The 21,909-nt window shown below is 36.9% G+C and overlaps 1 protein-coding gene across 1 annotated transcript in view; it reads left to right on the plus strand.

Annotated features, from left to right (window-relative positions):
- UGT8 (UDP glycosyltransferase 8) overlaps nucleotides 1-21,909 on the plus strand; it is a 58,357-nt gene that overhangs the window by 28,517 nt on the left and 7,931 nt on the right. The window contains exons 2-4 of the mRNA XM_058193416.1: nucleotides 5,707-6,530; nucleotides 15,607-15,749; nucleotides 20,719-20,795. Coding sequence (XP_058049399.1) covers nucleotides 5,709-6,530; nucleotides 15,607-15,749; nucleotides 20,719-20,795 — 1,042 coding nt within the window. The 5' untranslated portion in view covers nucleotides 5,707-5,708. The remainder of the gene's footprint in view (nucleotides 1-5,706; nucleotides 6,531-15,606; nucleotides 15,750-20,718; nucleotides 20,796-21,909) is intronic.

Here is a 21,909-nt window from a genome sequence, read left to right on the forward strand (position 1 = left end):
AATATCAGTCTATTTATATTGTTTTCATTTATCTCCGTGAGCAATAATTGTCATCTTTCCCTTTTCCAATTTAATACATCTATTGAAAATATATAGTGATAGTGATTATCACAGGTGTATATCTGTGTGTGGAAGTATGTAAATATATTCCACAGAAAAGCTTTATGGCCAATGAAGTGTGCAAATAGTTAACTTTGAGGTCCAATTCTAAGTAGTCAAGATCCACACGATTTACCAGATATTCGGCTGACTAAATTTGTACCAAATCCAAATCCTGCACAATCCAGAAACAGTGTGTGAATAATTATTTTGGAACTCTTGTATTGTATTTGGTGTGTAATAAATAATTTAGGACTAATCTTAATCTGTCCTGTCCTTCTCCAACATTGTAACCGTTTTTCCCATCCATTTGACATTTGAAAGTGGCATAGTCCAGCTCTTCCCTTGCATCATTTCTATTTTTGTTTGTTCTTTGTAGAAATCTCTATTTGCATTAGCATTAGATCTTGGGTTCAAAAGCTATAGAAATTATTAATACCGATCCTCTCTAGCTCGAACTTTTTTAAAAATGTTTTTTGGGTTTTTTGATGTAAATTTTGGGAATATGCTAATGCTTATGTTAAGGATACTGCAAGTTTCAAATATTCCAAAGAGAAAGTTAGGAAATAATGTGATAGACTAATAGCACTGCTTCTAGAGAACGAAAAACTTTAAAAAACAAAAGGCTTGTAAATTGTGTTTTATACAGTTTGATTAAGTGTCTTGTGTTTTTAAAAAACCTCTCATTCAAAATAGCATCCATTCTAATTTTATATAAAAATGGAATTGTTCAAATCAATATTAAACTTACTATTAAAAGCAAATGGGCAGAGTTTAGGTAAGTTGCTGGAGTTAGCTACAGTAGCTGCAGGGTTGTATGTATTTTCTTCATTTCAAATAGATCATAGTTGTATACTTGTCAATAAGATATGCTTTTATAGCCATTTCAATTAATTAATTTAACCATGTTTTTGCATTATTAAGAGTGCTATCATCTAATAATTCTCTCAGTTGAAGCAATATTGTTGATAAAATATTTCTTCTGTAGAAATATGTATAAACTGACTATGTTATACTTTTGGTTTCTAAGATTTCTCAAAAAAATTCAGCTATTTTTGAAAGTGGCATATCACCTTAGCTAAAGTAAAGTTGTGTAGATCTGGTTGATTTTAAGCAACAATTTTTTGCACAATGCCAGACCCAATATTTGCACAATATTTCATCCCATTTCATCTCTTATAATTTGGCAAGAATTTGTTTGTGCGTTACTGGATAATCCCATTGAAAAATCATAAGCAAATACCTGACACTTTACAAAATGCCAAGCTTTTATCAATGTCAGGTGCAAAGAATCAGGACTATATATTAAGTTCCAGTTCAGATGATTTATTACCCACACACAGGAATCTAATCAATGGTCAGCACTAAACTGGCTTTAGACAAGAGTCAACAGAATTGAAAGGGGGGGCTGGACTTGAATCACTTTTAAAAAGGCAAAAAGTTTAAATTTTGGTATTAAACCTACTTTCCTACTTAGATATCACACTATTCCCTTTCAGGCTAAGCAGTGTTATAGAAAATACAAAAAGAGAAAGACATAGTAAACAAAATGAATAAAAAGTATTGGATAAAGAGAAAAATGAAAATGCAGATAAATTAACAAAACAGCATACATTGTGCATCCCCAAACCTTTCTGTCTTAACCATCTTTGCTTGCCTCTATCACAATGATGGCTAACCTTTTCGCTGTCGCATGCCAAAAGTGGGGAGAGCGCGGGGGGCTCGTCTGTGCGTGCACCCACACCCATAATTCAATGCACCCTGCCTCCCACGCATGCGTGCACAACCCCCCTCCTCCCCCCGCTTTTGACACGTGATGGCCTGGTGGGCCGATTTTTCACCCTCCCCAGGCTCCAGAGGCTTTCTTGGAGAGGTAAAAACCGCCTTCCCCACCCCTCCGGAGGCCCTCCAGAGGTCAGAAACAGCCTCCAGAAACAGACTTCCGATGGGCCTAGAAGGCCCGAAAATAGCTGGCACCAGAGCTGAGCTAGGGCAATGCTTGCATACCCACTGATATGGCTCCATGTGCCACTTGTGGCACGCATGCCATAGGTTCGCCATCACAGCTCTATCATATCTGTACAGCTCAATATGTTGCTTTTTTTAACTTTCTGAGTTAACTTTCTGAGTTTAACTTTCTCACAGCTCTATCATATCTGTACAGCTCAATATGTTGCTTTTTTTTTAACTGAGTCCTTCGGGAGAAGGGTGGTATAAAAATCTAATAAAATAAATAAAATAAATCTTCCCTCATTGAGGATCATGTCAAATCAATTCAATCAAAGCTTCCTTAGCATTTCTCTTCCTTTCAATCTTTTCATATATTTGCTTGAATATTTAATCCATATTAATTATCTCAATGGCCAAAGTGCTTTTTCACTGGTCACTTTTGAATTCAGCTTACATTTATTTAGCACTTAGTATTTTTGATATTTATCTCTTCTTGTTTTATCATGATCTTTTTAAATCTTGCATTCTGTTTACCTTTATATTTCTCCTGACATACTCAATTGTCATTTCAATAAAACAAAGCACTTTACACCTATTTTTGCTTTTTCTGACATGCTCTGATCTTGCAGATGTTTTCCTGCAGATGTTTTAATTCAGGCTAGATAACATCATCATTACATGAAAGATTGAATTTTGCTGCTACTATAGATATAAACAATCTGGAGTGTGGTGTACTTATGGAAATCGTGAAAGACAGAATATAAATTAAATAACAACAATATTTAATTATTTTAATCCATTTTTTCTCGAACACTAACTTGTTTAGCACTTATTTTAATTCTTAAAACATATCATGGTTCCCATACAAATTACAAAAATATTTCCAGCATTCTCTTACTTCAGTTCCATCCAAAATAATTCATTATTTTTATTTTTAATTATGTTAACTCTACTGAAAGCTTTTATTCATTTACCTGACACCAAGTATAATTTCCTCTATTTTTTAATCTTAACCTTTCTCAGTATATTCTTTGCTATTATATCTTTCTCTGCATGTACATTATTCAATATCTTTCTCTCACCCTATTTTTACAGCATTCTTTTTTCTAAACTTCAGCCTCTTTTCTGTTAGCATTTTACCAAGCATCCTTTTTCATATTTTCTGTTAGCATATGTTTCTTAATATACTGATTATACATCTCGTCAGATCAGCGCAGTGACCTCATTAAAATGTTAAAGAGCTATAGGAAAAGAGCCAAACTCTGTGACATCCCATATGGAAATAACCACAGATGTGACAGCTCCTTATACTTCTTACTGAAAATGATTATCAAGGTAGAAGTGGAAATGGTTAATAATATCAAAGCCAACTGAGAAATCTAAGAGAAACAAAAGGTATGTGCAGTTTACCGTTACAGAGTATTATTCTAAAATAACCAATATAAAATACTGTACAGATAGAGATAGTCCTTGACGTACGACCATAATTAAGAATCGGTAGCGGAAATTTTGAGTAGTTCGGAGAACCGGCAAATACCACCTCTGGCTGGCCCCAGAGTGTGGAGGGAATGGGGATTTTGTAGTATCCTTCCCCTGCCATGTCCACCAAGCAACACCACACCCACCAAGCCATGCCCACAGAACCGGTAGTAAAAGAATTTGAATTCCACCACTGATTAAGAGTTTCATTAAAGTTACCAAGAGGATTCTTTAGAGTAGCAGCATTTTATATATGTTTCAGGCTCCTGTTAAAGCATGACGTGCACAACACTATATTATACAGGGTAATCATGAAAAATATTTATTACCCTGTTTCCCCCAAAATAAGACATTCCCTGATAATAAGCCCAATCGGGCTTTTGAGTACATGGCAATAAGGCCAAGCACTTATTTCAGAGTTCAAAAAAATATAAGACAGGATCTTATTTTTGGGGATACATGGTAGCATTTAATAGCCACCAAAGCAAATTAAATCAAAGTTTTATTACCTAGGAGTACAACTTCTGATAATGGAGTAACAAACAAGAAATCTATTTTTTATATTTTTATTGAAAGTATCACAAAACTGTATTGTGGAATGTGTGGCAAGAGTACAATTCTGACATATAAGTTTTCTATTCATCAGTATTAAAAAAGGTGCTTTCTAGAAAGAGGAAGTGCATATGACACTTAACAAGTTTATATTAAAATTGTAATCAGAACTAAAATAGATTAAGAGGTTGGTTTGATATAAGGGATCACATATTCCATTAGCTGGTGATATACCTGTTTTAAATACGTCTTTAGCTATTTCATATAGTAACATCATAGTTTGTGAGGCAGCCGCGGGTCGTGTGAGTCCTTCTTCTGGTCTTGGGAGGAAACTGCTGGAAAGCCTTATGTGGCCAACAGCTGTTCACAAAATACCAGGCCAAGCGTGCTTGATCAACAATAGGAGCAAGAAGATGGCAAAGATCAGCTGGGGTGGTAGAGTGCAGGGTAACATAAGGACCGAGATGGGGGAGATAGGCAGGTAGGGGTTGCCATCAGTGTAGAAAGGTGCCAGGCACCTCAATTTTGATTGTGTGACCACCAGGGGTGCTCCAGAAGTGATAACTCTAATGAGGACCAGGTGTATATACTATAGGTTCAGCGCTGTTGTAACTTGGAATGGTTGCTGAACAATTTCTGTTTGTCTAGAACTCTGTCCCATCTCTTCTTCATGGTACATTATTTATTAGAGCTACAGTATGCAAATCTTCCAAAAGAGGTGCTTTGCAAAAAGGAGAAGTGCATATGAATCCCTTCTCTGAATAATTAAAACAGTGGCATCTTTTTCCAGGTTCATGTGACAGTTTCATAAGTTCGTTCTGGCTTTTTGTGTGTGCATAGTTTGGAAAAAAATGTCAGTACTTTAATGACTAAAAGAAGTGTTTTGTATGCTATCTCCCACCTGGATTACAGAGTACCACTTTGGAAGCTTTTACACATCGTTATGCTTTATAGAATGAAGTAAGATCAATTGAGAAGGTGACTAGGGAAAAATGGTCTGGTCACCCTATCTACCTTTAATGATGATTAAATATTAAGATATCATCTGGAGAAGGTTACTATGACATGGAAATAAATAGCATACCTTACTAATATCTGCAGATCTTAGTTAAAGAAAAATATATTGTGAGGTATTGAATAACTGGCAAGTTTTCTGGATAAAATTGTACTTGAAATGTGATTTGAAAAAATAGCTAATATATATTTCTGGCATATGTCTATATCTTTCAATGCTTTCCAGTTTCTCTTTTTCCTCTCCTATATAATACAGCTTAGTGTCTTCCTAGCTTGGTTTTTTGGATAATTTTGTTATAGGCAAACAATAGTTTTTTGCGGTAAAAATCTCATCTAAAGCTATTATTCTAAAGCTTATCCCCCCCTTTGATTGTCAGTAACATCAGTTTCAGTGACAATTTGTTAGGGTTTAAAACAATTTTCCCAAACCTGATGCCTTCCAGACATGTTGGAATATATCTCCAATAAAACAACATGAATTATGGAAATTGTAACACAACTGAATAGTACTAGGTTGGAAAAGACTGGCTTAAAATATCCAGTTGTTACTAAGTAATGGCTTTTAAATGGCATTTCAATCATGTTGAATAACATTTTTGTTTATCATTTCAGCTATGAAGTCTTACATTCCATTTTTCATTCTTCTGTGGAATGCTGTTGGAATTTCAAAGGCTGCCAAAATAGTTATTGTGCCGCCAATTTTGTTTGAAAGCCATCTATATATTTTCAAGACCCTGGCTTCAGCCTTGTATGAACATGGCCACCAGACTGTTCTGCTTCTTTCTGAGGGCAGAGAAATCCCTCCATCAAGTCATTACAGACTACAGCGATACCCAGGGCTCTTTAATACAACCACCTCAGATGAATTTCTTCATTCCAAAATGAGGAGTATCTTTTCTGGGAGCCAAACAGCGTTGGAGCTGTTTGATATTCTGGATCACTATTCCAAGAATTGTGACATGGTTGTGGGCAACAAGAAGCTCCTGCATGCCCTGAAACAGGAAAAATTTGACCTGCTACTAGTAGATCCTAATGAGATGTGTGGATTTGTTATTGCCCATCTTTTAGGGATTAAATATGCTGTTTTTTCCACTGGCCTTTGGTATCCAGCAGAAGTAGGTGCACCTGCACCATTAGCATATGTCCCTGAATTTAATTCCCTTCTCACAGACCATATGAACTTCCTAGAAAGATTTAAGAACACTATTGTTTATCTGGTTTCACGATTTGGAGTCAGTTTTTTGATTCTGCCAAAATATGAAAGGATAATACAGAAGTATAGTGTACAGCCAGCAAGGTCCATGTATGAATTGGTTCATGAATCCAGCCTGTGGATGCTATGTACTGATGTAGCACTGGAGTTTCCAAGACCTACGCTACCAAATGTTGTTTACGTGGGAGGAATTCTGACCAAACCAGCCAATCCTCTACCAAAAGTAAGGTTTGCTAAATTTTATTGTTATGAAAGCTTGTACAACTTGGGTATTATATGTGAATAGTTTTCATACTTACTTATTTTCAGGATCGGGTTGTTAGCATACTACTTTATTTTGTTTCTTACACATTCCTTCTTTTCTCTGTGGTCCTCTTGTGAAAACAGCTCCAGAAAGTTTGTGAGAGTGCTTTTGATTTGGAGGAAGATGAAATGCAAGACATCAGGAAACTAATGAATAGAATTTTTAAGTTATACATTGTTGAACCAGCTGTTCACCACATTTACATATGAAGTCAAGAAACATCTAATTCCAAGTGTAGTAATCATCACCGGATAGTTCACACTGTTTGATATTTTAATAATTTTTATTTCAGTAAGTTTAAAAAGCAGAAGAGCTTCAAGCCAAGTTAGTAAAAATTAATTGACTGGTTTTCACTAAATCTGTGAAAGAAAAGTTTAAGATTGTTTAAATATATGCTATATCTATTTGTCATTAAGACAAATTAACAGTGCAGTGAGTTGTAATTTGAGTGATATAAGTCACTAGGATTTGTTTGCTTTCTTTTGGACCTGAGTGTTTTTATATGATTCAGTAAAGGATCTTATATTTTTAAAATAATGTGTGAGTCACATAAAACATTGAAATGTTGTTTGCAGTTGTATCAGGGTATGCTTTTTAAATAATAATTTTACTGTACTTTAAAAATACAGAAAAATTTCAGCCAAAGGGTGCAAACAAATATTTTTCTTAATCATCTTTTAGAGGTAGTTACATGACATAAAATATATTTTTAATAAACTCCAGAAAATTCTGTTGATCATATCAGTGCAGTCTTGCTCTTTAGCAATTATCCATCATACTTTTCTTGCCATTTTTTTTAACTGTACCTTTTTTCTGCATTTAACCCACTTGCAAAAATTTTCTCTTTTATCCCTTGTGAATAGCAGCTGCCGGTGTGCTTACTCTTCATTGTTCAGGTGCTGAATGGCGAGAGAGAAATAAATACCTCAAACCCCCCACCCTACTTTGGCAGTGTTACTGAATGTTCCGATATTTCTTTCTTCATTCTGAAAGTGGTGAGGGGTCCAAATTATAATAAGTAAATAGGAAAACCTTAACCTAAGGAAAAATATCACAATTTAAATAAATTAAACTCTACTTTTAAATCTAGTAATATGGAGTATATGAATATAAGGGGAAAAGTTTGGAAAAATTAAACAAAGCAAACTCCATTGAATTGAGATTTCACTGTAAATTAGTACTTATTTAAAGATTATACATTTTCTAAATTGAGAGAAAGTCAATATTTTTTCAGCTTTTCGGTTATATTTTTAAAATATCTTTCTTTTTTTAAACTGACGGGATTATGAGAGAATGATACAGTGATTGCAAAAATGCACCCAAAATGTTCAAAGTCAGAGGGATTTAGACTGCAAATTGAGCTAAGAGATTCATGTGGCTTGATGAATCTGTTGGACAATTCCAAAATATTGACATTTCAGTATGATGCAAAGTGATAGGGTACTTGACAATTTTGCATCAATAGCACAGTGGGAGAATGAACAGAATACTAGCAAATATAACAAATTTCATGAGTCAAGCAAGATTTGAATAAAAATGGAGAATAAAATATTGTAATTTGCCTGCCTGCAATGTCTACTCAACCTCCTTACTGAGCATACTGTGCTTCTCGAAAAAAAACTGTTTATTAAGAAAATATTTTATTTTATTTTCCTTGTTTTCTTTGCATTAAACCCACGTTTTAAAAAAGTGACATTGCTAAGAAGATGCTGTTTTTTTCAGCACCAAACTGGAAGTGATAGAAATCACTACCTAGCTATAGGAAAAAAATAGGTTAAGTCTGTTTATATTTTTACAGAAAGTTAACAATGAAATTATATATTTACACAAATATCCTTCTGTGAAAATCTTACTCAAACAACAAATGGTTTGATTAAAAGTTCAGTTATGAACACAAAAACTGCCATTTGTTATTAGGACAGTAAAAATTTCTGGACACATGAATTGCTATCAAATGAAATCAGGAGACTGGCAATGCCTTTCTGTCAGTGAAAATTTTCCAAACTGGGACTCAGATAATATCGAGCTTCAGATAGCCATCCAGTAGCCCTGTTCCAGGTGGTCAAATCCCTCCTCAATAAGGAGGAGTCAGTGGATCTCTTAAATGAGACTTTGAGGAAAATTTACAGCATTTGCTATAAATGTCTGGAACCCATACCACATTTCTGACATCAATACAATTGAACGTGTCCAGAAATATTTTACAAGAAGAGTTCTCCACTCCTCTGAATACAACAAAATACCTTATGCCACCAGACTTGAAATCCTGGGTTTAGAAAATTTAGAATTATGCCGCCTTCGACATGACCTGAGTTTAACTCATAGAATCATCTATTACAATGTCCTTCGTGTCGAAGACTACTTCAGCTTCAATTGCAACAATACATGAGCACACAATAGATTTAAGCTTAATGTTAACCGCTCCAATCTTGATTGCAGAAAATATGACTTCAGTAAAAGAATTGTTAATGCTTGGAATACACTACCTGACTCTGTGGTCTCTTCCCAAAATCCCCAAAGCTTGAACCAAAAACTGTCTACTATTGACCTCACCCCATTCCTAAGAGGTCTGTAAGAGGCGTGCATAAGAGCACAAGCATGTCTACCGTTCCTGTCCTATTGTTTCCTTTCGTTATATCCAATTAATATAGTCATTACATACTCATACTTATATATATGCTTATATATTGTATAGTTATTTCATGCTTATGCTTATATATACTGTTTAACAAAATAAATAAATGAAATAAAATAAATAAAGTTACCCAGTTTTGGTCAGAGGCAGATCCCTTCGGAGGCAAATTTACCTCTGTGACAATCCTCATAGTTTCTGTGGGTGGATGTTTATTTATTATACCATGTAGTAATTAGTAAAACTATAGTAATGTCACGAAGAAATACTGCTTTTTTAGAAAATAGGGAAAACAGATACTTAGAACCAAGGAGAAATTTCCTGACACAACAATCAGTGGACTTGTTTCAGAAGTTGTAGGTGCTCCAACTCTGGAGGTTTTTAAGAGATTGGACAACCTGAAGTGGTTGAAATGGAATGAAGTCTGAAATGCAATGGGGTTTCCTACTTGTGCAGAGGGTTGCACTAGAAGACTCCGAAGGTCCATTCCAATTCTGTTATTCTGTTGTTGTTGATGATGATGATGATGATGTTGTTCTTAAAGTTTACTTACGAAGTATACTTTATTTGGGGGCTTGAGCAGGGTTACTTTATTAGGAAAATAATGAAAACATGCTGACATACTTCTAGCCTACTTCCAATAGTCCCAAAGAATTTTTTTAGTCTTGGAGGAAAAAAGAGAGGAATCACTTGGTGTCCTTAGGTTTAGCTTACATTTTGCTTTGCCATCTGTGTAATGTAGAATAAATGACAATCGGATTGGGAGGGGTGGGATGAGATGAAATGAAATGAGATGAGTTGGTGGGAGATCAGGCTTGAAAAATGAATCGCAAATGTTTCATTTGCAAGCCAATTCATTACATTTGTCTGTCTGTGTGATGTATTTATTAGCACACCGTTTTACTGCATTAATGGGAATAATAAGCATAGTACTTCAGAATCAAAAATGATACCAAATAATACAAGTTTGAGAACCTGGTGGTCTCAACTACAAGTATCAGCATTCTTTGCTGTTAGCTGTCCTGGTTAAGAGTTATATTTCACTATGTCCCAGTGTGAGATTTCCATGGAAACAGAAAATGAAAAATCCTTTTGTAATAATGTAATATTTCCAAGTCTTAGCAGAAGCGTCAATGATGGAGAGGATAACTTAGCTAATTAATATATAATTGGTCTAGGTGTGGAGGCATAATAATGGATTTTAATAAAAGTTTGATTTGATCTAAATTCTCAATTTGATTTTGGACTTTATTTTTATAATGTATGTATTTATATGAAGATTGAACCAGAACCACTTCATATAAAAATACACCTTTACAAATAAATACTCAGGGCTTCGTTAATAAATGCTAAAAACCATATAAAATCAAGCATATTTTAAATTGTAGCCATTTGTACATTTTTAAAAGAGATAATATAAATATATAATCATTGTACTTTCAGATTATTTTCTAAATTACATATTGATTGCAAGTATCTTTTTCTATAAATGATTTGTCACAAAAATATTAGGAAATAGTCACTGATGCTTCTGCATCTCTGATTCCAAGAGCTGAACAGAGAGCGTTTTAGACATTGAAGCTCAGTTATGTTTGTATTTGCGTGCGTTGTTTATCTGAAACAAAGCTCAGTATTAGGCACCACTGGTTACTGCCAGCTGGGACCTCACACTATATAGTCACAGCTGTGCATTTAGCATTTATGCCTGCAAAGAATAGCTAATTACAAAAAATCCTAAGAGGACAAAGAACACTCAGTAGCATAAGTACAATACCATATCTGTCTCGTAATCATGTATTTTAAAATAGTAAAATGGTTAAAACTCTGAGCAGCATCTAATAGGAGAGACAACTTCAATTAAACACGTTCACCCACTTGGTCCTTTTACTTCTAGAATATAATTTTATATAAATTTTTATTTCATTTCACTTATTTATTTTTAGGAATACACAAACGTCCTTCAGAGCAAAGTTTTCAACAAGCAGAATATATTCATTTCAGTGATATCTTGTAGTGCTATTTTACTTTTTTCAAAAAACTATAGTGATGTTCATAATCCTTTTAACATAGATTTTGCTTTTAAAAAAACTATGAATTATGGGTGATACCCGGGGTGAAATGCACCTGGTTCAAACCAGATCACCCGATCCGGTAGTGATGGTAGCGGGTGGTTCAAAAAACCGGTAGCAAAAATCCCTGTCCCTCCCCGCCATGCCCAGCTGAGCTGTGCGATCATCAGAGGGTTTTTTTTTACTTTTAAAAGCATTTTTCTTCGGCCGAAAAAATGCTTTTAAAAATTAAAAAAAAGCCTCTGATGATCGTGCAGCTCAGCTGGGATCGTCAGAGGAGCCTTTTAAAAGCATTTTTTCTACAACCTCTTCGGCTGAAGAGGTTGTAGAAAAAATGCTTTTAAAAGTTAAAAAAAAAAAAGTTGGCCACGCCTACCCAGTCACATTATCCCCCACCACTACCACCACGAAGCCACTCTGACAAAACTGGTAGTAACAAATTTTACATTTCACCACTGGTGATACCTAGTTTTTCATAGTTCTTATAACAGTATTTTATTAGTGGAATGTGTTCTAGGTAGTGTTTCTCAGCCTGGACAACTGGACTTAACAGTTGTCAAGTGGACTTTGACACTCAGAATTCTCAGCCAGACATTTTTGCAATTTATAATTTCATAATTTTATTGTATGAACCATATTATATTACTTTTTTGATATTAAATGTTATGCATAGGGTTTAATAAAGGCTTTGAGATTGAAGATATTCAAGTATCCTTAAATCACTGATAAATATGGCAGAACATAACTATCACATTTGTAAATCTTTGTTATCTATCTGATTCTTTTTCTTTTTTAATCCTTTATTGTTTTTTTAAAATAATTAAAGTTTGTGAATATATTTAATATTCCTTCATTCTACTGTTTTTTCCACAACAATAACTGTGATGTGAGTTGCACTGAGAGAGAGTGACTGGCCCATTTGATGCCTAAGGCAGGACTAGAATTCCCCAACTCCTGTTTTCTAAACTGATACCTTAACCACTTCATCCAACTATTCATTCATCATTTTATATATTTAGGATTCCCAGCTCATTAGAACAAAGCAAATTATAGGACTCAAACTCAAAGACCCATAAACTCCAAAAATGGAAGGTCATATTAAGGCTAGGAAATATCAGTTACAAGATGTTTTCTGTTTGTATCAATTGCTATTATCAGTGGTCACACTGTTACAACCTACAATTCCTATGTCCCCCCGCCCAATCTCACTGCTTCTGTTATCTATGCCTAGCCTTCAAGTGTAAAACCTAAGAGGGTTTCCTAAGTAGCTTATAATTTATTGAATCAGTCTCAGAAGATGAAGTATTCATCACAATACTTGTTTGTTTTTGGACCAGTGGAAAACAGAAGTGGATCTTCGGTGAGCCAAAATTAGTCCATCATTTCCTTTTCAGATATTACTTAGCAATGTTGCTGTTTTTTTCGTGAGACCCACAGTCCCCCTAGTTATCAGGAATGCCACTAACCCTGTTCATCATCATAGGCTCTGCCAGAAGAATTTCTGGCAATTCTACCCATGAATCATGAGAAATTTGAGCATTAAAATGGTTCTAATCAGGATGAGTCTAGTCCATGCCATTCCAAGATTCCAGCAGGGTGGCATGAAATTGCCTCTTTACTCAACCTCTATCTGAGGCTGTGGGATTGGTGTGTGTGGCCTGACATCTCTTCATAAATGGCTAATCATTTTATGGAGAAAGACAGTGTGCTGGCATATGTTCCTAGCTGCATGACTTAATTACAGTAATTGGTTCTTGATAGCCTCTTTTGTAGATGGGGGAATTCAAGAAATAAATATTTTGCAATCCATGGCAACACTGACTGTGTTCAGTATTTCAGTGGATGGAGGCATGGTCTCAATTCATTTGCAGACACCAGTGTCTCTGGTTATGTTGCAGCTTGACTGCCAAACTGGTCAAAAAATTATTTAAGATGATACCGTATTCTCATAACTCTCTGCTAGGTTTGCTGAACTTAAAGTATCCAAATATAGCTTTGTATCATGGACATTTATATTTCACTTTGGTAAGGTATTTCTGTTGGTCTCCAGGATCAAGCTAAAGACATGAACTGAGACTTTCAGTACTTTCTCCATAAAAGTGATTATACTAATAATTTATTAAACATGTGTGCAGCCCAACTTGCAATAACTCTGGATGGTTTACAACAGTCAGATAAATTATAATAAAACAATAAAAGATAAATATAGAAGATACCCAACATGATAAAACACCATAGCTTACTTTCCCTTTCCCTGGGGAAAGAACCAGCTCTTCACAATTCTTCTAACCAACAGCAAAATGATGTCATTTGGATCTTGCAATCTTTGGGCATATGGTGTTATCCCTTAGTATTTTCTAGATTTCACCCACTTTTAAGTAACATTTTTAGTTCATTACCCTTATATCTGAATCAGATATCACTCTGAAGGCTACTTGGGTACTTGACTATAATTGAAGTTTTTCAAGTCATCTGTGAATTCATACAATTTACCTACAGGTGAAACTCGAAAAATTAGAATATCGTGCAAAAGTTCATTTATTTCAGTAATGCAACTTAAAAGGTGAACTAATATATGAGATAGACTCATTATATGCAAAGCGAGATAGTTCAAGCCTTGATTTGTCATAATGTTGATGATTATGGCTTACAGCTCATGAAAACTCCAAATTCACGATCTCGGAAAATTAGAATATTACATGTAATCAATAAAACAAGGATTGTACATAGAACAATATCGGACCTCTGAAAAGTATAAGCATGCATATGTACTCAGTACTTGGTTTGAGCCCCTTTTGCATCAATTACTGCATCAATGCGGCGTGGCATGGATGCTATCAGCCTGTGGCACTGCTGAGGTGTTATGGAAGACCAGGATGCTTCAATAGCAACCTTCAGCTCTTCTGCATTGTTCGGTCTCATGTCTCTCATCTTTCTCTTGGCAATGCCCCATAGATTCTCTATGGGGTTCAGGTCAGGCAAGTTTTCTGGCCAATCAAGCACAGTAATCCCATGGGAATTGAGCCAGGTTTTGGTACTTTTGGCAGTGTGGGCAGGTGCCAAGTCCTGCTGGAAAATGAAGTCAGCATCCCCATAAAGCTTGTCTGCGGAAGGAAGCATGAAGTGCTCCAAAATCTCCTTGTAGACGGCTGTGTTGACCCTGGAATTAATGAAGCACAGTGGACCAATACCAGCAGATGACATGGCTCACCAAATCAACACAGAGTGTGAAAACTTCACGCTGGACTTCAAGCATCTTGCAGTGTGTGCCTCTCCATTCTTCCTCCAGACTCTGGGTCCTTAGTTTCCAAATGAGATGCAAAAGTTGCTCTCATCAGAAACGAGGACTTTTGACCTCTGAGCAACAGACCAATTCTTTTTTTCTTTAGCCCAGGTAAGACACTTCTGATGTTGTTTGTTGTTCAGGAGCGACTTGACAAGAGGAATATGACATTTGAAGCCCATGTCCAGGATCCGTCTGTGTGTGGTGGCTCTTGATGCACTGATTTTTGAATGACCTTTTTCTGACAATCCTCTCCAGGCTGAAGTCATCCCTGCTGCTTGTGCCCCTTTTTCTTCCACACTTTTCCCTTCCACGTAACTTTCCATTAATGTGCTTTGATACAGCACTTTGGAAATATCAAACTTCTTTTGCAATTACCTTTTGAAGGTTTCCCTCCTTATGGAGGGTGCCAATGATGGTTTTCTGCACAACTGTCAGGTCAGCAGTTTTTCCCATGATTGTGATTCTTACTGAACCAGACTGAGAGACCATTTAAAGGCTCAGGAACCCTTTGCTGGTGTTATGGCTTAATAGCTGATTAGAGTGGGACACTTTGAGCCTAGAATAGTGAACATTTTCACAATATTCTAATTTTCCGAGATTGTGAATTTGGGGTTTTCATGAGCTGTAAGCAATAATCATCAAAATTATGACGAATCAAGGCTTGAACTATCTCGCTTTGCATGTAATGAGGCTATCTCATATATTAGTTTCACCTTTTAAGTTGCATTACTGAAATAAATGAATTTTTGCATGATATTCTAATTTTTCGAGTTCCACCTGTATTCTTCAAGAGACAGTAGCTCAGCTTTGATATTTCATTTATTATTTTTAAACTGTCCGAGTCAAGTCACTTTTAGCATAGGATAACAGCATCTTAAATAATAATTGGACTATTGATTGATTGATGAAACTCCAATTAAATACTATATTATTGTTATGACATCACACTTATGGTGTGATGTATTTCCAATAGTAAGTTTGTTGATAGCAAGCCTATTATTTCTATAGGATCTGCAAACATGGGTGAATGGTGCTACTGAAAATGGCTTTGTCCTTGTATCATTTGGAGCTGGAGTGAAATACTTACCTGAAGATATAGCAGATAAATTGGCACATGCTCTGGCTAGACTTCCTCAAAGAGTAATTTGGAGGTAAGTTATAAGAATACCATTGTTTAATTTATAAATAAAGTAGGATTGATGAATGTTTTTATTTTATGGAAACCTGTGGATACTAGAGTGAATGGTCTATTCCTTTTTTCTCATTTTTACATAAAATGTCTCATTCTTGAAAACTTTCACAATTTCAGGTGTTGTATTTCAATTTCAAAAGCAGCAGTGTGAAATCTTGGGTGAAATGCAGTATTCGCCCACTCTACCAGGTTAGAGTCAATAAGAGGCAGGGGAGCAATTGGCTCCTTTTGCTTCATGAAGCAGTCTACCCAAAAGATTATTTTGCTGGATCTTTGGAATGCCTAGTGCATTTGTTAAGTGTGAGGGCGTATGTATTGTTAAATGTTATTTCCAAATGGAAAAACTGCTGAAACAAACCAATGTCGTAACCCAGGTCAGTCAATATATGGTAACATTTGGGTGTTTCTGATCAACTTGTACAATTCATTTAATCTCTTAAGTAAATAGAAATTGATACAATATAATGCAAGGTTAAACAAAATGTATTTCTGAAACTGTAATGTGTATATATCATTTAGGTATATCTGTTAACATTCAGAATTAAAAATAGGTGGATATAAAGCAGGTATCTGAAATGGGCTGCCTTTGCAGTTGATTCAGCACTATGTTTGTTTTAGAAGTTGTTAATCTTCTACTGGTGCCTTATCATTGTGGGGTATTATTAGAAGTGATTAAGGAGTAGTGCCAGGACTGTATGTCAGGAGTATAATTCATGGTTACCATTAAAACTACCCCGCTGCTGAACTAAAGTAGGTATGCATGCCTTGGTCTCAACAACCTTTGTTTGAATCTTTGTTTGAAAACCTCCAGTAATAGACATCTATAACTTGAGTAGGCAGGCTATTCTATGCTTCATACCTTTCACAACCAGGAAATTCCTATTAATTTCAAATTATATAAAGAGATATCTCTCTTTAAAGCTTCCACTTACTGTTTTTTGTCCTATCCTCAGGCACTATGGAAAATAAATCCCTATCCTCCTTCTTGTGATGATTATTCAAGTATAGAAAAACTATTATCATATCTCTAATTAGCTTCCAAATCTGTTCTTCATAGGATTTAGCATCCAAACCCCTCACTGTCTTTGGTGCCTCCACTCTTTCCAGTATCCTTGCATTGGGAAGACCAAAACTGGACAAAAAGTTCTAGGTATCGTGTACAGATAAATACAGTGTGAAGTGAAATTATCAGTTCTCATGATATTTATCTTATGCTTGTGCTTAATCTATGACCTGTCAAGACACCGAGGTAAATTTATTGAGTCAGGTTCATCTCTCTTATACTTTTCTTTTTTCTTTTTTAAGTGCAGAAGCCTATATTTCTTGCCAATGAAATCTAGGATTCCATACCTAAGAAATAAAAATGACTGTGTGAGTAAAGGCTCAGTATTCAAGTGTATTAAGATTATTTTGAAACATGAGCCTGACTTCTGAGGTATTAGCAATACTCCATTTCACCCTAGTTTTCTGTCATCTGTTGAGCATCTTTTCTGTTCCCTCATTTAAACCATATGTACAGTACATACGTACAGTACATACAAATAAATAAATATTGTTGGGTCCAAGATAGACCCTAAGTACCCTACAGCAAACCTCCTCATGTAGACAGAAATTCATTAAGGATCATCCATTGAGAATGGTTGTTTAACCAATTGGAAATCCATTTAGTAGCAGTACTATTCATCCATATTACTCTATCAGGAAGACAGGCAAGTTTATCAAATACCATATGAAGTTTTGATATACCAATGTACAGTATTCCCTGGTTCTTTAATCCAGTTGCTTTGTCAAAAAAAGCAGTAACATTGGTCAGGCAGTACTTATTCTTAACAAATCCATACTGGTTTCTAGTAAAAAAATCTTTTTTTATAAGTGCTTGCCAATCTCTTTCATTCAGGTTTCAGACTTGGCATGAGACTGAAATACTATTGGTTGTGCTTTTGGATGAGCTGTGGCAGGACCAGGGTTGGTGTAATACATCCACATTATTTTACCTCTTGGCTCCCTTCAATGCCATCGGCTATAGTGTACCTCTGTTGCAGGGGTTGGGGAAGGGCAGCAGTGTTTTTCTCTCTTCCTTGGTGGTTGGTTCCAGTAGTATTGATCAGGAGCGGGAGGTCCACTCTTAGCCCTGTTTTGTGGGGTTCTGCAGAGTTCAGTTGTCCTGTTTAACATTACATGAAGTTGCTGTGGATGAATTCATCTGTTGCCATGGAGCGAGGTTTTAGTACACTGATGATACCCAGCTGTACATCTCCACATCTGACGAGTTCAATGATGCTATTGAAGTCCTTTTTTTGGTGTTTGGAAGCTGTGGGAGTTTGGATGAGGAATATCAATCTTCAGCTCAACCCTAGCAAGACTGAATGGCATTAGGTTTGGGGCTTCCAGGGTTTCAGAAATTACTCTCCTTAGTGCTGTTATTGCTTTTTTCTCATATAATGAAACTGAATCTGGATGTGCAACTACAAAGGGGACATTAGTAGATAACTTTTAGAATGTTGGGCTTAGTTTGGGATATGCTGTGCTTGAAGCTGTGACAGAGTCCCTGGAGATCATTTCCCAAGCAGTGGTAATTATCTGGCCTGAACAAGTAACAATTTTGTTTGGGCAGTCTGATGGCTTGGGGAGGCAGTGTATGTGACATGAGAATCCTTTTCTCTTGCCTTCTGAGGTAGGCCTGGAAGATTGGAGCTGGTGGTAAAGGCAGCTGGGTTGGACCGATGGTGTATGCTAATAATCGTGGTGGCAGGGGCACCAGCCAAGACACCAGGGAAAAGAAGGGGGATGGTAGTCATCAGAAAAACCTGGGAGGCATCCAGAGGCCTTGCTTCCCAGATTACCAGATGTGAGACATTATTAGGTTGGTCATTAATAGGGACCAGTTAAAACTGATGCTTATGTACCAGCCTTCCTATTATATAGCAACTTTCTTGCTTGAGCTTCTCGCCTCCATGGTTGGGCTAATAGAAAGATTCCCCAGATAGATAATTTTGGAATATTTTAATCTTGCTTTCTCTGGGTGCTGAGTCAAATATGATTCTGGAGTTCATGACCATCATAGCAGACCTGACCTGTCCCAGATCATCTACCGTATATACTCGAGTATAAGCCGAGTTTTTCAGCACATTTTTTGTGCTGAAAAACGTCCCCTCGGCTTATACTCGGGTCTATACGGCTTATACTCAAGTTTTTTTTTTTTTTAAGCCCCTCGGCTTATACTCGAGTATATACGGCTTATACTCGAGTTTTTTTTTTTTCTTTTTTTCACATTTTACCGGACTGGAGCCCTGCCGGTGCAGTGAGAGGGCGGGGCGGGGAGCCAGCCTTCTCAGCTGAGGGAGGAGGGTTTCAACCGTAGGTGCCTCATTTCCCACCCTCGGCTTATACTCGAGTCCCCAGTTTACCCCAGTTTTTGGGGTAAAATTGGGGACCTCGGCTTATACTCGGATCGGCTTATATTCGAGTATATACGGTAAGGCCAACACAAAGCCAACTTGGGTTTTTTTCTTGTGGGAGCAATGGCATAGTTACCTGAAATTGGGGAAGATATTGTTTTCTTCCCTGCCATGGTCATATCACTTTCTGGTAATCTCCAATTCTTTGGTGTCACCGCTCTCCACAGGGAGGTTGGGCCTATTTGAACAGCTCATCTGAGATGACTAATGGACCCATTTGGGTTCCACAGAGAGTTTGGGGTTATTCCATAAAGTCTAGTACTTGATTCCCTGAAACTTTGGTAACTGTAGCTTTGGATCAGATCATGCCTAAGCAGCCTCTCCCCACTCACAGCTCTTACAGTTCTCCATGATATACAGAAGAAGGAAAGAAAGAGTTTTTAAAAAGCTAAGGGATACCTAGCACTACCATGCTGTCTCCCAGTATGGAGGATCCAAAAATACTCATATTTTGCTTCATTGCACTGTAAATAAAATTAAACAGATTCTTCAATGTATTACACTACCTTACTCAGTCTAGTGCTGTGATGGCGAACCTATGACACGCGTGCCACAGATGGCCCACGCAGCCATATCAATGGGCATGCTTGCTCAGCTCTGGCACGAATGTGCGCGCCAGGCAGCTGATTTTCAGGCCTTCTGGGCCCACCAGAAGTAGGGAAACACGCTGTTTCCTGCCTCCAGGGAGCCAGGAATGGGGGGGTGGGGAAGGCCTATTGTTCTCTCTCACCTGGCTCCAGAGCCTCTCTATGAGTCTGGGGAAGGCAAAAATGGCCTTCCCAACCTTCCGGAGGTCCTCTGGAGGCCAGAAATAGCTTGTTTCCCAACTTCCAGTTGGATAGGTTTTTGCTGTCCCCAGCCTCCAGAGCCTCTGTAGGATTCCCTGGAGGCTGGGGACAGCAAAAAAGTCACTTCCTGTCCAACTGGAAGTTGGGAAACTGGGTGTTTCTGGCCTCCAGAGGGATGGGGAAGACCGTTTTCTCCTCCCCAGACTCATAGAGAGGCTCTGAAGCCAGGTGAGAGAGAAAAACGGGCCTACTGAGCTATCACGTGCTGGGACTGGGGGGGAGCGCGCGCAAACGCAGGGGCAGGGCGCATAGAATTATAGGTGTGGGCACACATGTGCGCAACCCCTCCAGCCCCTCCCCCGGCACGCAATGGCAAAAAGGTTAGCCATCACTGGTCTAGTGCATTTTCTATTACAATATGGCATCTAATCTCCTGAAACTAATTATTTAGACTTACTCACTTTAATAAATGTCAGTATATTTATTGTATCTATAGGATTATGGTATGTACTGTATATATGGTGATATACCTATAAATATATGTGCGGATATATTTAATATTTAATTTCATATTGATTTTTTATTTTCTTTTTATTGATAAGTTGAATGTTTAAAACTAACAATGCATTAATGTATTCTTTTTGGCATGGAATTTTAAGTTTCCATTTCTTTTGTATTTTAGATTTTCAGGTAAAAATCCCAGGAATTTGGGTAACAATACAAAACTTATAGAATGGTTACCACAAAATGATTTATTAGGTAAGTATTGTTGGAAGTTGTCATTTAAAGTTAACCTTTTGTACCTTATCTGTTTTTTAATAGTAAACTTATAAATAGTCCTTGACGTACGACCACAATTGAACCCCAAATTTATGTTGCTAAGCAAGACAGTTGTTAAGTGACTTTTGCCCATTTGATAACCTTTCTTGCCACAGTTGTTAAGTGAATCACTCCATTTGTCAAGTTGGTAACACACACAAGTGAATCTGGCTTCCCCACTGACTTTGCATGACAGAAGATCACAAAAGATGATTACATGATCCCAGGACACTGCAACCATCATAAATATGAACCAGTTGCCAAGCATCCAAATTTTGATCATATGACCATAGGAATGCTGCATAAGTGTGAAAAATGGCCTTAAGTCATTTTTGTCAGTGCCATTGTAACTTTGAACAGTGACTAAATGAATGGTTGTAAGGCAAGGACTACCTGTATTTGTAATCTAAATCTGTATAGGAATGTTGTTAACATGGATAATTACCAGAGATAGCTGACCATTTCTGTTAACTTTAGATTAGAGGTAGAACGGTTTTTTTGTATCAAGGTTTACATTCTAGTTTAATGAAAAGAAGGACTAGGGGAGACATGATAGCAGTGTTCCAATATCTCAGGGGTTGCCACAAAGAAGAGGGAGTAAAACCAGGTGTGAAATGCTCCCGGTTCGCACCGTCTCCCCCGATTAGGTAGCGATGGCAGCTGCTGGTTCGGAGGACCGGTAGCAAAAATCCCTGCCCCGCCCCCCCGCCTCTGCTGAGCCGCACCATCTGCAGAGGTTTGTTTTTTTTATTTTTAAAAGTTTTTCTTCAGCTGAAACATGCCTTGAAAAGTTAAAAAAAAAAAAAAAACCTCTGATGATTGCCGGGCTGAGCAGAGATGATCAGAACACTTTAAAAGTTTTTTTTTAAAAAAAACCTTCAGCCGAAGGGGGGGAAAAAAAGAAAAAAACCAGAGGTTTTAAAAGTCTCCTCTGGCGATCCCAGAGGAGTTTCCTGATCCTCACAGGTTTTAAAACTCACTTTTTAACAGCCCCCACTTACAAGAGCCCCCACCCAAGCCCAGCCAATTCTCCCTCCTCACTTACCTATAATTA

The sequence above is a fragment of the Ahaetulla prasina genome, chromosome 8 (assembly GCF_028640845.1).
Source record: "Ahaetulla prasina isolate Xishuangbanna chromosome 8, ASM2864084v1, whole genome shotgun sequence".
Classification (NCBI taxonomy): Eukaryota; Metazoa; Chordata; class Lepidosauria; order Squamata; family Colubridae; genus Ahaetulla; species Ahaetulla prasina.